General features: G+C 35.9%; 1 protein-coding gene across 13 annotated transcripts in view; it reads left to right on the forward strand.

The window, feature by feature from the left end:
- LOC123556504 (E3 ubiquitin-protein ligase MYCBP2-like) overlaps positions 1-15,673 on the forward strand; it is a 166,289-nt gene that overhangs the window by 16,573 nt on the left and 134,043 nt on the right. For 10 of the 13 annotated variants that reach the window (XM_053542723.1, XM_053542730.1, XM_053542731.1 and 7 more), the window contains exons 10-18: positions 33-103; positions 4,794-4,938; positions 5,133-5,209; positions 5,792-6,002; positions 7,081-7,248; positions 7,680-7,835; positions 8,515-8,586; positions 9,140-9,254; positions 9,736-9,902. In XM_053542723.1, the coding sequence (XP_053398698.1) occupies positions 33-103; positions 4,794-4,938; positions 5,133-5,209; positions 5,792-6,002; positions 7,081-7,248; positions 7,680-7,835; positions 8,515-8,586; positions 9,140-9,254; positions 9,736-9,902 (1,182 nt within the window). The remainder of the gene's footprint in view (positions 1-32; positions 104-4,793; positions 4,939-5,132; positions 5,210-5,791; positions 6,003-7,080; positions 7,249-7,679; positions 7,836-8,514; positions 8,587-9,139; positions 9,255-9,735; positions 9,903-15,673) is intronic. The other 3 variants (XM_053542728.1, XM_053542732.1, XM_053542733.1) reach the window with 1 other exon arrangement.

Here is a 15,673-nt window from a genome sequence, read left to right on the forward strand (position 1 = left end):
TACATCCATGTTACACTTGTTTATTGCTACAGGACATGGTGTTGCTCCCTGTGCAATGTTCTGTGATGGAGAACATATAGGGCAGATCACAGCGGCCAAAGATGTAAGTACTTGTGTACTACACAGAAAGTCTTCTTTATAAGTATAGAAAATACTTAACAATTTACATACTCAGGGCCTCCGCTGTCGATCGCCAATGTCGCCATTTGCGATAATTTTAAGAATTTGGCGCTAAATTTTGCAAACTGGCGGAAATAAGTGGCGCATAGTTTTTTTCCTCGGCATTTATTTTTTCTGTAGTGATATAAGCGGCCCAAGAATTGGTTCCAGATACACGTGTTTACCTAGGCGCTGGTAGTAAATAAAATCTATAACCAGTCTAGGCGGTGTATTTGACAATTAGACTATTGAAGTTGGTTGACACTTTGAGAAGATAATTGCGTAATAATGTGTGAATTGATGATTAATTAGTAATCAAAACATTTGCCAGCTTGTATGTTTGACCTCTGCCGAGAATTCACCAAAATTAATGCCGATTACGGTGTACTTTATCTGTTGCGATTTTTACAAAAAAGATCGACATGTTTGTGGCATGCAGTTGTATGACTGACGAATTTTAAATAAGTACGAATGATACATTTAATTTGTTACTTTGTGCAAAAATATTAAATAATTTTGTAATTCCTCAGTTTTCATAAAAGATTTTAACGATGGATCCGAAAGCAAAAACACAACAGCCTCAATTTGTATCCTGGACCTGATTAATTTCTTTGAAATGTTCAGAAAGTGGAAGATATCACTTGCTACCTTAAAAATCATTAGACGAGTGTTCAACTTGACTTTCTAAAACAGAAAAAAAAATCCGAATTTTCTTTTCTGAAAATAAACGAGTCCTGAAATATTGGTAATTCTGACATGGAATGATGGATAGATATGATTCTTTAACTAAGGAAATGATTTGTGTCATTTGTATCCAGCTACAAATTGAATTTACTTCTACAGTAAACTAATACACCTTCAAAAGTTGTTATTATTCCTAATGAAATTATTTACAATATTTTATTTCTCTATGCACACTATGACAGCCAACTAAGAGAAATAAAAGTGGCTCAAAAATGGCTCTAAAGTGGCTCCAACTTTTTCAAATTGGCGAAAAGATTGGCGACAAGTATGAAAAACCCAGAGGAGGCCCTGATACTGAGATTATTGTTTTCTTAACAAATAAACAGGAATGTTCAGTTTACAAGTAAAAATGATTTCTTCACATTTATGGGCATGTTGAGTTGAATGCAGATGATTAATTATCCCCCCGCCAAAGGCGAAGGGGATATTAGAAATGCTGTCCGTCCGTCCGCAACGATCTTTGTCCGGAGCATAACTCCAAAAGTACTGGAGGGATTTTCTTCAAACTTCATACAATGATAGAACACATTGGGAGGAAGTGCAGTGTGCAAGAAAATAACTCTACCTTGCCTGTTTTTTGAGTTATTCCCCTTTATCTTATTTTCTTAAAAAATTTTGTCCGGAGCATAACTCCAAAAGTACTGGAGGGATTTTCTTCAAACTTCATACACTGATAGAACACATTGGGAGGAAATGCAGTATGCAAGAACAATAACTCTACCTTGCCTATTTTTTTAGTTATTCCCCTTTATCATATTTTCTTAAAAAATTTTGTCCGGAGCATATCTTCTTCATGCATGGAGGGATTTTGATATATCTTGGCACAAATGTTCACCACCACGAGGCGGAGTGTCATGCGCAAGAACCAGGTCCCTAGGTCTAAGGTCAAGGTCACACTTAGAGGTCAAAGGATACAAGAATGAAAACCTTGTCCGGAGCATTTGCATAGAGGGATTTTGACATAACTTGGCAGAAATGTTCACAACCACGAGACGGAGTGTCATGCGCAAGATCCAGGTCCCTAGGTCTAAGGTCAAGGTCACACTTAGAGGCCAAAGGTCAGATACAAGAATGACTTTGTCCGAAGCATTTCTTCTTCATGCATGGAGGGATTTTGATGTAACTTGGCACAATTATACACCATCATGAGACGAAGTGTCATGCGCAGTTCCCTTCTTTAGAATACTTCCCTTTGTTGTTACTTTATTTTATTGTAACTTTTTCATTACTAGTCATAGGGAAAAATCGAGACCACTTTTCTGTAGTACAACATGCATGCTACATCCAATTTTGAGGTGTATTTTGACCAATCCCTACCTGGTAAAGATTTTTGTGTGGACTTACAATTTTTTTTTTTTTTTTTTTTTTTTTTTTTTAAAGATTAACTTCCCTTAGTTGTTACTATAAATAACTTATATTGTAACATTTTTAGCTCGACTATACGAAGTATAAGGAGAGCTATCCTACTCGCCCCGGCGTCGGCGTCGGCGTCTTTCCACGTCCCCACCTTGGTTAAAGTTTTGGTGCACTTTCTCTTTTTTCAACTTATCTCTGTAATTACTTGATGGATTTGATTCAAACTTGAAATACTTATTCCTCATCATCATCCACATCATCTGACATAAGGGCCATAACTCTGGCACCAATATTTCATGAATTATCCCCCCTTTTCACTTAGATTTTCAGGTTAAAGTTTTGATGCACTTTCACTCTATCTCTGTTATTACTGAATGGATTTGATTCAAACTTAAAATAGTTGTTCAACATCATCACCCACATCATATGACACAAGGTGCATAACTCTGGCACCATTTTTTCATGAATTATTCCCCCTTTTTACTTAGAATTTCAGGTTAAAGTTTTGGTGCACTTTCACTCTACCTCTGTTATTACTGAATGGATTTGATTCAAACTTAAAATAGTTGTTCAGCATCATCACCCACATCATATGACACAAGGTGCATAACTCTGGCACCATTTTTTCATGAATTATTCCCCGTTTTTACTTAGAATTTCAGGTTAAAGTTTTGGTGCACTTTCACTCTACCTCTGTTATTACTGAATGGATTTGATTCAAACTTAAAATAGTTGTTCAGCATCATCACCCACATCATATGACACAAGGTGCATAACTCTGGCACCATTTTTTCATGAATTATTCCCCCTTTTTACTTAGAATTTCAGGTTAAAGTTTTGGTGCACTTTCACTCTACCTCTGTTATTACTGAATGGATTTGATTCAAACTTAAAATAGTTGTTCAACATCATCACCCACATCATATGACACAAGATGCATAACTCTGGCACAATTTTTCATGAATTATTCCCCTTTTTACTTAGAATTTCAGGTTAAAGTGTTGGTGCACTTTCACTCTATCTCTGTTATTACTGAATGGATCTGATTCAAACTTAAACAATTGTTCAACATCATTACCCTTATCATATGATGCAAGGTGCATAACTCTGGTACCAATCTTTTATTAATTATTCCCCCTTTTTACTTAGAATTTTAGGTTAAAGTTTTGATGCACTTTCACTCTGTCTTTGTTATAACTGAATGGATTTGATTCAAACTTAAAACATTTGTTCAGCATCATCACCCACACTATATGACACAAGCTGCATAACTCTGGCACCAATAATTAATGAATTATGCCCCTTTTTGCTTAGGATATACTTATATAGTGTTTTGATACATTTTATCTTTACCTCTCTTATTACTTTAAGTTGATATTTTTGACATAGACTCAGGCTATTGTGCAATATCTTCATCCACAATTGGAGTCATTAAACACTCCAGTGATAGCTCTAGTTTCCTCAGATATGCCCAGTTTCACTATCCAGCATCGAAATAGTCGAGCACGCTGTCTCCTGTGACAGCTCTTGTTATAATTGACCGTAGGGAAAAAACAAGACCACTTTTCTGTGGTACAACATAGATGTTACTTTCCAATTTTTGGTGTATTTTAAGGTATCTCTACCTGGTAAGGAGTTTTTTTGTGGACTTAGAAAAACAAAAGACTTACAGTGATTACTAAACAACCACAAAATTAAAATTCCATTTGCAAATACAGCTGCTAGAGTAAAGAAATTTGCTGTGACGGGCGTATATTGTGACATTCTGGCACTCTTGTTCCCTGTTAGCTTTCCATTCCTTCTTTTTACAGTAGCCTTATAGAAAAACATCATAGGTATACTGTTCATGAAAATTAATAAAATTTAGCAGTAAACCACCTCACCACTGACTTATTCTTTCTTCCACATCTTTAAAACCCGTGATGCGGACCACAACTAAACGGTTCTTCAAAGCTTTCCCCAAAATTAATACTTTAAGACACTAACTTGCCAGGAACTTTAGCCTTCAATTATAATAATATGCCTGGCGGGGGGATTAGCCATGTCTAACAGGGCTCTTGTTTATAGTAGTTATAATAAGTGTTGCAATAAAGGTAAGGTTTTGATTTGCAGAGGTTGTTTTATTGCGTGTACGGCTGTAGATATATCCGGTAGATATGGTTATTAACACCATTTACATATACTGTGAAATCATTAATATTCGTGGGGGATTAATTTTCGTTGTTGAGTCAATCCATGAAATTTAATCCCAACGAAACAAGTAAAATTCCCATTCATTTTATGTTCAAAAGTTGAAATCCATGAATTCATATCCCCACGAAATTGCCATTTTGACCAAAACCATGAAATTTCATGCCCACAAAATTAAATGATTTTACAGTAATACAGGCGATGACAGTGATGCTGACTTGCAACAAATGTGTGTGTGTGTTTGGGTTTGTCTTTTTCAACAATTTTTCAGTCATATAAATGTACATAATTATAATGACTGTAAACTTTGTATGTTTATACAAATGTGTTTGATGATATTTCAGGATAGTTTTGTTGTACGTATGTTTGACCCTCATCAATCTCCGATGACAGTTGTTAATGAATTACCTCTGAAACTGACACGAAAATGTGTTGATGCATTTGGAGTGGACGTCTCAGATATTGGCAACAGTGAGAGGAGGACTGTCTGTAAGAATTTTTGTTACTTTTTAATACGACATTTGAAGTAATTTCACTTACTAAATTTTGTTTGGAAATTTCTTCATTTTAGGAATGACTATGTTATTTTCTGAAATATTTAGTTCAAAGTTTTGATTAATAAATGTTGGTAGATTTTAGTCTTACTCTTTGTTTTTCTGATGATTTATATTATGTTTTTGTAGGTACAGGCTTTGATGAGGATATAGCTTCAATTACTTCTGGAAAAGAGTTCAGTCTAGTCAAAACAACAGGAGGCAAGGTATGAAATCATTGCTGGTCATTTCTGTTATATGCATCCTTGTTTGATTTCCTAACATTCCTGAATGATGATATACACTTACTGAATGTCTTGCTGGGGCTTCTGACCTTGTGCAGAAAGTTTTGACTATTGACCAGCAAGCCATTAAAAAATTATTTCATTACATGATATCAGAAAACATGTATATATTTTCTTTTTTTTCTTCAGTTTTTGAGTTTAGCCTGGCAAACTTTAGTGTTGAATTATAGACAAGTCAAAAGTACAAACTGTAGTGGTGATTTATATAAGGAATCCTCTATTTCCAGTTGATACGATATAGTTTACCTTTGTTTTATTCCTTTTCATATATAGTTGTTACATCAGTGGTGTACAGTGCAATCAATTTTTTCACGTGTAGTATTTAGTTTCAACAAGACGAATATTGGTTTGAAGGGAGAACAGTTTATTTTTAACTGAAAATTTGAACATGTTTTTTTTTTTTTTTTTTCATATAAAAATCCTTGTTTTTTAATTACACACACCAATTTGAAACCTTTTGAGGAATTTTGTACAGATAGTGTTGAAATAAAATCTTTATTTCAGGTATTATACATGGGTAAAGCAGCAGCCCTTGGAATTAAACAGGGTGGACCGTCCTCAGGAAAGTGGGCGGAACTTCCAATCACCAAGTCTCCAAAGATTGCTCAGATAGCTACAGGACATGATGGTCAACATGCATTGCTGGTGACAGAGGATGGTAGTGTGTTCTTTGTAGGTACACCTAGGAGAGGCGAGGACGGAGACACCTCTACATGTATGTATAGCCTGTTCCAGGCCTTAGAATTCCTGGACTTTACAAGGACAGATCTTACTTGGCGCATGCGCGCCTCGTGAGATCCAATCTGGCAAAATCCACTCAAGCCGATTACAGCATCCCAGATCGAGCTACTGTTATAATAACCCTATTATATCATCAAAAATATTACATGACACAAGGTTGATAACTTCGGCTCAGATATTGAATTATGCCTCCTTTTTACTTTGCTTTTCCACTTTATCCTGGTTATTGTGAAACAGATTTGATTCAGACTTGAAATTGTTGTTCCACATCATCACACAAGGTTCATAACTCTGGGAATAGTATTCCATGAATTTTTCCCCTCTTATACCTAGAGATTCTGGTAAATGTTTCAATGCTGTTTCACTCTATTCTTATTACGAAATGGACCTAACAAAACTGTTGTGCAACATCATTGTTCTCAATAGTGGGTATTAATCACTCCAGTGATAGCTCTAGTTAGCATAAAAATATTTGAGAGAGCTGTCTCCTCAGACAGCTCTTGTTAATGAGTTCATGCTTTTGACTCAACATCTGATCCAGATCATTTTCCCTGTAGAAACAATAATTAGCGTGACCCTTTTGTCAGCATCAGAATCACAGAAGTTTTTAATGTTAGCATCAGGGGGGAGGTGGGGGAGTTAACTCCTTACATGCATAAAGTGTGCAAGCCCACACCATGGACCTTTGTCTACAGGGCACTTTTGAAATTTCTTTTCATATGACATGTATATGCAGCTTTCATAAGATTTTGTATGTTTATTAGCGGATTATAAATATGAAACATGTGTTATTTTACATGTTGTTTAAAATGATAAGAGATCTTTTCACTTAAAACTACCGGTATGTGTTTTCTGACGAATCTGTAATTGCTAGCCCATTGATAATAGAGACAAATTATGCGTTGGATTGAAACTTACATACGGCTTCCTAGTCATCAATCCTACAGAAATAATCAAATAAGAGTACTTGTATTCAGTTTAAATTTATTAATGCTGTACTTTGAATATTGTTTTATATGTCTTGCTAATACAAGTGATTTCTTTGTATACAGCAAAAGGTAGAAGGCAGCCTAAAGCTGTAAAACCAAAGAAGATGATCAGGTTGGAGGCAAAGAATGTGATATATGCTGCCTGTAACAATGGAAGCAGTGCTGTCATTACTAAAGAGGGCGGGCTTTACATGTTTGGTAAAGATACTGCACATTGTCACCAGTCTAGTGGTACGTAATTGTTCTGTTATTTTCCAATTTAAGTGAAAAGGAGTAACTGTATGTTCCACTGTAACACTTTCAAACATCGATACATTGGTATACTTGAAAACATTGCTTGTATATTCCTTTGTATATCTCTAAATATAGCAAAACATTGGTAGAAAATATAGAGTTTAAAAATCAGGGTCAGTATCAGTTTTAGTGAGTGCTTGCATGTAATTTGCGAAATATAATTTTTAGTAATACTAGCATAAATAAATACCAAATTGATTGTACATGTAAATTATCATGCTGAAAGAAAAAGTTTTGCAGATTAAACAAAATATTTTACAGTAACAGTTGAAAATTATGTTTTGAAAATATCATTTTTCAGTTTTATTTCTTTTTATAGACAAAATGTTTAAATGTATTGATTAATGAGATATCTAAATTCCATTCAGGTCATGTGACAGATTTAAAGGACCAGATAGTATCACAGATATCATTGGGGAAAGCCCATGCTGTGGCCCTTACAAACAAGGGCCGCATTTATACATTTGGTATCAACAACAAGGGACAGTGTGGTAGAGATTTCAACCCAGGAGCCAGCAAAGATGGTATGATATACTGCTAACCAGTAACTACTTCACTATAAGTTAAAATTTCCTAACCAGATAATTTGAGTAATGTGTCTTCTCTTTCAATGATTGGTGTATTTGTATGTTCAGTATCAGATGTAAAGTGATGGTTATGGCGCCACCCCTCTCGGAAGGGCCTGTCGTTTTATTTTGTGGTTGAATTCTTCATGTGAGGAAGCCATCCAGCTGGCACCTGAGGTCTTCCTCCATCCAAGCTGGAAAGTCACCATATGACCTGTAATTGTGTTGGTGCGACTTTAAACCCAACAAAATAAATAAATTTTATTTTGTGAGGAAGCTTGCACACACATGCCTCACATATTCTGTTCGAAGTGCTAGGAATCTTGGCAGGAAGGCATTTGCTTACTATTCTTTGACAAGGTGGTGACTCACCGGTAAGCTGCAGTGGAACAGTCACAGTGGGAACTGGGACATTCTACCATAGGTTCTTGAAGCAAATGCCTTACCACTAGGCTTGTGTGTGTGGTATACTGGAACAGTTTAATAGTATTGATCAGTTTTAGATATTGGTACCTAATGATATTCCTATTGCTATATATCTTTGACACCTCAGTCTACCATTGTTATACTTGACTGAAAAGTCTGCTAGTGTGACAGTTATTCTCCCTCACTTTGAAATATGTGATGTGTATTTCAGTGGGAAGTCAGAATGTGAATATGACAGAAGAGGAGGAAGAAGTTGATATGGAATCCATCATGTGTCCTCCAGGTTAGCATGTTTCTATTTTATGCAAGGGAATGTTATTTATAGCAGTTTGACAAACAATATGTTTGTATCTCTTTTTCTGGAGCAACTTTCAGCTGATTTATGGAAAATGAGTTATTTCTGGTATTATATCCAATAAAACAGGTTGTTCATAATAGAAATAGATTTTAATAACAATAATATTTATAGTAAAACTGAATCCATATATTTTCCTGTAATTCATTCATGAAATACAATCAAGCCTGTGTTAAAGACAACCTCTGACTATAGATTGTGTAAAACTATATAACCTGCCTAAAAAGATCACAATTTTTTCTTCCTGTTTACCTTCAGTCATTGTAGTTATACCTGTTATAGGAGACCACATACCAACTACGTCCAACTTATTTCTTTACCAAAGATGGTCTGTATAGACAGGTTTGACTGGTTTTGAATGGTTTTGTCTCCAATATATTTCTAATTTTGAAGGTTTAACAGCCTACTCTTGTAGGAGAGAGCACTTTCAAGTGTACTTGGGTCAGTATTGATATATCATTATGTAATTTGGAAATTTTAGGGAAGCATAAATGGAAATTGGATCAATGTATGGTATGTTTTGTATGTGGTGAATGTACAGGATATGGACTGGGCTGTATCAACTCAGGGAGAAGAAAGGAAAGAAACCCTGGCATGTAAGTTTGTTCTTGTATTAACTTACCACTTTCTGTATTGTAATGTTGTTGTTGGGTGTCCTTAAATTTGGTTATCTTCACTTACTTTTCAACTGTGCCATTATTGTGAGTCCCAGTAGTAGAGCTTGAACGTTTCCACTCAAAAATGTTATTCATAATCAACCATTCTATCTAATGTGTGTCTGTCAAATGCCACCTGATTATGGCAATTTTAGGTCTTAATGCAAAACAAAAAACATTTTTGCTCAGGTCTCACTCTCCTATTGAAGGAGGAGATTTTCTGTTACGATTTCCCTTTCTCGTATTTTTCGAAGGCGGGGAGTGCCAGGATTCAAAAACACAGATTGGTTTAATTACAATAAAAATTGTGCAGAAAGGTCTACTTCAGTTTTGGCTAATATGTTTTCAATGTTAGAAGATGGCTATTATTTTTTCAAGCCCAATGAGAGCCCTGTTTATAAGTGAGGTAATATACTTGCAGGCCATGTGGATGTGGAGCTGGAGAAGCGGGATGCACAGAATGTGGAGCATGTAGATCATGTGCGGGAGAACAGTTAGACGGTGAGGATCTTGACGTGGATTTACTCAAGGGCAAGGACGGCCCTTTTGACCTTGCCAAGGATATAGTCCACCTCAACCTTATCATGGGTGAACGTCTATGTGTTGTTGATCCTAGAATATGCTTGCTTGGATATCTGCAATAGCTGTCATTGCTTACACTTGCAACTTTTTCAGTTCATAATCATTTTTTACTGTGTTGAAAGTTTACATTTATTCACAAAGTTCCTTTTTTTCTTGTTTCTTTTCTTTTCTGTTTGGATTTTTGTTCTTGTATTTTGTCAATCAGTATCTACTTGGAACTAAGAACCAATCTAAACGTAATCCTTATTTATTATAACACATTTTCTGTGCCTACTCAAGATGATCCATGACTAGAAACTCGTGAATGAACATAGGATTATGAGAGTTTAGTAGACTGGAATCTCAATGTATGTGTACAGTGAAATCATTAATATTCCTGGGAGACTCATAGTCCTGGATTTCATAGTTGAGTCATTCCATGAAATTAGCTCCCAATGAACCAGTAAAGTTCTCTTTCATTTTATGTTCAGTGGTCAAAGTCCACTAATTCATATAGCCACTAAAAAGCTGTTTTGCCCAAAATCTACAAAATTTCATGCCAATGAAATTAAATGATTTCACAGTATATTTGAAAGAGATAGGAGCATTAGTTTAGTTGGCATAAAACAAGATATGACATTCTGGTGTATTGTTTAAGGAGAAAGATCTTTCTCAGTTGCAGTGTGTAAGGCTGTTTGCAAACATACTGTAGGATAATATTTAGTTGCATGGGAACAGCTGAAGAGTGCATGTTTGGTTGTTTATGAACATAAGGAAAGAGGATGTTAGGTTTTTCATGAACGCAAGAGTTTTAGAGCTTATTTACAGCAGAGATTGTCATATGTGACCTTCAATGGTAACTTTAAGAACAGGTCACATATGACAGGGTGCCTCATAATACAGGTTTTACATAAAATGTGAATAACTTCGCACTTACATGAAATATACATGAAGGAAGGAGTAAATTCTAATACAATGTGATAAATATTCTATCAGAGGGTTGGGCCTGTTTACCTGTATGGATATCTTGTAAATTTCAAAAATCTTCTCTGAAACTTGAAGGCCTAGAGCTTAGATATTTGGCATGTTGCATTGTCTAATGGACTTTACCAAGGGTGTTCAGATTATGATCCCAAGGTCAATATTGGCCCTCCCTGTGGTCCCTTGATTTTACATAGAGCTCTATAGGAAAAACATGAAAAGATTATCTGAAACTACGAGGCACAGGCCTTATATATTTTGCATGTGGAATTGTCTAGTGGACCTTTACCAAGGTTGTTCAAATCATGACCCAGGGGCTATTAAAAGCCCCGCCCCAGGGGTCACTTGGTGTTACTTGGACTTATACAAGAAAAAGTTCAAAGTATTTTTAAATCATAATTCATAGGTTGTTTAATTATCAGGATAGAAAACTTTGATTATCTTACAAACCACTGGCATGATTTCAAAATACATTCACGAAACTTAAGCAATGGGACTCTGGTGAACGAATTAGGGCCATCAGGGACCCCTTAACTCTTCTTGTGTAGCTACCAAATCTACAAATAAAATGCTTGTTATCCCCTGCCGATGAAATCGGGAGGGGGTATTGAAATGGCGTTGTCCGTCCGTCACGTCCGTGCGTGCGTGTGTGCATGCGTGCGTCCGTCCACAGCCGTATCTCAGTAACTAGCTGGTAGAATTTCATGAAACTTGAAATAAACATGAACCAACATACTGCGATGATGCCCGTCGAGTTTTTTTTTTTGATTGGTCAATTTTCCATAGAGTTACTGCCCTTGATTTAATTAAAAATGCCCAAAAATGTCCGTCCGCAGCCATTTCTCAGTAACTATCATGTAGAATTTCATAAAACTTGAAATAAACATGCACCAACATACTGCGATGATGCCCGTCAAGTTGTTTTTTTTATTGGTCAATTTCTCTTAGAGTTATTGCCCTTGATTTAATGAAAAATCCACGTCTGCAGCAATTTCTCAGTAACAAGCTGGTAGAATTTAATGAAACTTGAAATAAACATAAACCAACATATTTTGATGATGCCTGTCATTTTTTTTAATTGGTCAATTTTCCTTAGAGTTATTGCCCTTTAATTGTTTAAAAATCTACAGATTTGTACATAACAAACCAACTAATTGGTAGAATTTCATTAAACGTCTTTCATTCTTTTCCATGAGCATTTATTATAAATATGTGAAGTTGTGTACCCACACCTGGTCACCACCTTGCCTTGGTCACACACCCAAAAAAAAAGGATAATTTTTCATTCCTTTTTATTTATTTTTTTCAAACCTTCCATGAATATTTATCAACGTGCAAAGTTGTACCATTCCCCCACCTCACTCCTCCACCTAGTCATGCCCACCACCCCAAGCATGCATCCCCCCGGCCCCCCCCCCCCCCCCCATTTTTTTTTTTTCATTTTTAATTTCCCATCAATATTTATAATCAACTGTACCCTCATCCAGTCACCACCGCTGCCCCCCACCCCACCAAAAAATAGCATTCATTTTCTGTTAAATTGATTTTGACTAATGAAATTATTTGCCTCTTAGTAACATCCTTAACTTTTTGCCGGATATACTGTTTTGCCATTCCTCACCAAAAACCCTTTCGGCGGGGGATACCAATTCATCGAATTTGCTTCTTGGTAGTGAACTCAAGAAAAATCAAATGCTACCAGAGCTGTTTGCTAGAAGATAGAATATTTGGTTGTATGTGAACATAATGAGAGTGATAGCCTGTTAACAAACTTTGTAAAAGGGAACTTCAGGTAGCCCACCTGCTTAACTCAGTAGGGTGAGCACAGATCTACGGATTGTGGGGTCATGAGTTTGATTCTTGGGCAAGGCGTATGTTTTCCATGATGATTTTATAAAAGGCATTGTGTCTGAAATCATTCATTCTCCATCTCTGATTCATGCGGAGAATTTGGCAGTTAATTTGAGAGGACAGCTTAGCACCGGTACAGAATGCAGGACAGCTGCATAGGTTAACTGCCTGCTGGTACAGAATGCAGGACAACTGCATAGGTTAACTGCCTGCTGGTACAGAATGCAGGACAACTGCATAGGTTAACTGCCTGCCTTTACATAATTGAAATTCGGTTGAAAAACTAAACCCAAACAAATACACAAGAATGTTAGGTTTTATCTGAACACTAAAAGGGAGAATAACTTTTTAAAGGTCAATTACTAAGGGAAAGTGCGTTGGCAATTTTTTTCATAGCCAGTGCATAGACTTCTGCAAGACACTAAATAATGAAGATTGGAAGGTCAAAATTTACAGAGGGTCTTTGGAACTCAAAGAAATGTATGTGTATTATGTTGAAATTTCAATGAATCGACAGAATGACCCCCCAGGTCTTTTTAACTTTCTTCATACGTCATAGAAAAATAATTGTACATATACTGCGATTTATTTCGAATTTCTACATACCAACTTTCATTTTCCAATAAAATGAAATAGTTTCTGTGCTTTTTAAAAGAAATTAAAATGTTCACTTTCCTTAGTATTGGACCTTTAAGATAAAAGTTTCAGTTATAAAGCATACAGGAAGTTCTTTGTGGATGATCAGATTCTGAATGTTTGAAATAAGTTTGCACTTAATTATGGGATGTACTGCTTATTAGGGATTAACATGTCCACGGGTGTTACATTTTCTGGCAGACAAAAAACGTAAAATCTCTTTACACTGCACTTGCTTTCATACATTTATTCACAAATGATAAAGATTAAAGTAATTATGCATCACTGGCAGTTTTGTCATCATAACCAACCTCAGCAGAACAAAAAAAGAAGATATTTTTGAACTGAATGCTTTAGACCAGGGCTCCGGAAATTTTGATAACTCAATCGGTCCGAAATGAAAATCCTGACATCGGCGCTACCCCACCCACCGCATTCCCAATATTACATATTTTGTAAAACGTGACAGGGTAAAGAAATAAGCATGTCATGCATTAAAACTGAGTTACCAGTCACCGCGCGTTACCATACAATGAGGACAGTTATTCAGTGTTATGTGTAATCGTTAGTTTGTTTAAATTTCGATGTTTTTCCGAAATAATACGAGGCATTGACACCGTGTGCGTAACTAGTCTAAAAGCCAACGCACGTGACTTCGATACCGTATACACGGCAGATACTTTGTGATGTTTCCTCATTCTTTGACGGAATTCTATAAAATACAATGTGTCAAAGTGAGTTACACGACACATATTCTCTGCTAAACAGCCTCAGTATTTAAAGAATACTCTGCCGCGGACCGAATGTGTACGTTATTTGAACACTGAGATCGAATTTCCCGCATGTATAGTACCAAAACGTCACGCGGGTTGGCCACGGATATTTCATTTCATTTACGTTGTACTTCAATAAGCAACTACATTTTATAGAGTTATATGTTCTCTTCTGATGTAAACAAAATTTCATTTTGAAACGTTTTTTAGAAGACCGATTTGATAAACAGTGCCACTCCGGTGTTGCAAAGACTATTTTCTGCATTTGTTTCAACTGGAGCCCCAACAAATGAATCATGTATTTTTTTCAAATCAAGTAATTATAAAAATTATTTTTATCGGTTTTCCGTGTGATGTCTCACTAAATCAAAGACCTATAATGTACAATTATAGCTCTTTGATTAAATGCAGCGACCATTTGTTTGTTACCGTGATCAAACATAGCCTTTTGAAATAAACCATCCGTCGGATTCTAAATAAAAGAAGTGGGTCCCGTCGAAATGATTTGGATCCAGTCAGAAACGTTAGGAAACCAGTCAAAAATGTTTAATACACCGCAGTCGGCTGTCTGCAAACATTAAAGGATGTGCCGCGCTAGCACTGATTGCGTCACGCGCTAATTACGGACCGATTATCAAAGTGACAATCAGACCGATTGACACGTTTATTGATTATCTGAAGGTGCGACCAACAATTTCCTACTTGGCAGGTGATCGTGTATTGAGATATCAGACCGAAAATTATACTTTTCTACTTTTCTGTTTTAGCTCATCTGATTTTTTGAAAAAAAATGATGAGTTATTGTCATCACTTGAGCGGTTGTCGGCGTCGGCGTCGGCGTTGCCTGGTTAAGTTTTATGTTTAGGTCAGCTTTTCTCCTAAACTATCAAAGCTATTGCTTTGAAACTTGGAATACTTGTTCACCATCATAAGCTGACCCTGTATAGCAAGAAACATAACTTCATCTTGCTTTTTGCAAGATTTATGGCCCCTTTTGTACTTAGAAAATATCAGATTTCTTGGTTAAGTTTTATGTTTAGGTCAACTTTTCTCCTAAACTATCAAAGCTTTTGCTTTGAAACTTGGAATACTTGTTCACCATCATAAGCAGACCCTGTACATCAAGAAACATAACTCCATCTTGCTTTTTGCAAGAATTATTGCCCCTTTTGGACTTAGAAAATCAGTTTTCTTAGTTAAGTTTTATGTTTAGGTCAGCTTTTATCCTAAACTATCAAAGCTATTCCTTTAAAACTTGCAACACTTGTTCACCATCATAAGCTGACCCTGTACAGCAAGAAACATAACTCCATTCTGCTTTTTGCAAGATTTATGGCCCCTTTTGGACTTAGATAATATCAGATTTCTTGGTTAAGTTTTATGTTTAGGTCAACTTTTTCTCTTAAACTATCAAAGCTATTGCTTTAAAACTTGCAACTCTTGTTCAGCATCATAAGCTGACCCTGTACAGCAAGCAACATAACTCCATCCTGCTTTTTGCAATAATTATTGCCCCTTTTGGACTTAGAAAAATCATTTTCTTGGTTGAATATTATG

The sequence above is a fragment of the Mercenaria mercenaria genome, chromosome 5 (assembly GCF_021730395.1).
Source record: "Mercenaria mercenaria strain notata chromosome 5, MADL_Memer_1, whole genome shotgun sequence".
Classification (NCBI taxonomy): domain Eukaryota; kingdom Metazoa; phylum Mollusca; class Bivalvia; order Venerida; family Veneridae; genus Mercenaria; species Mercenaria mercenaria.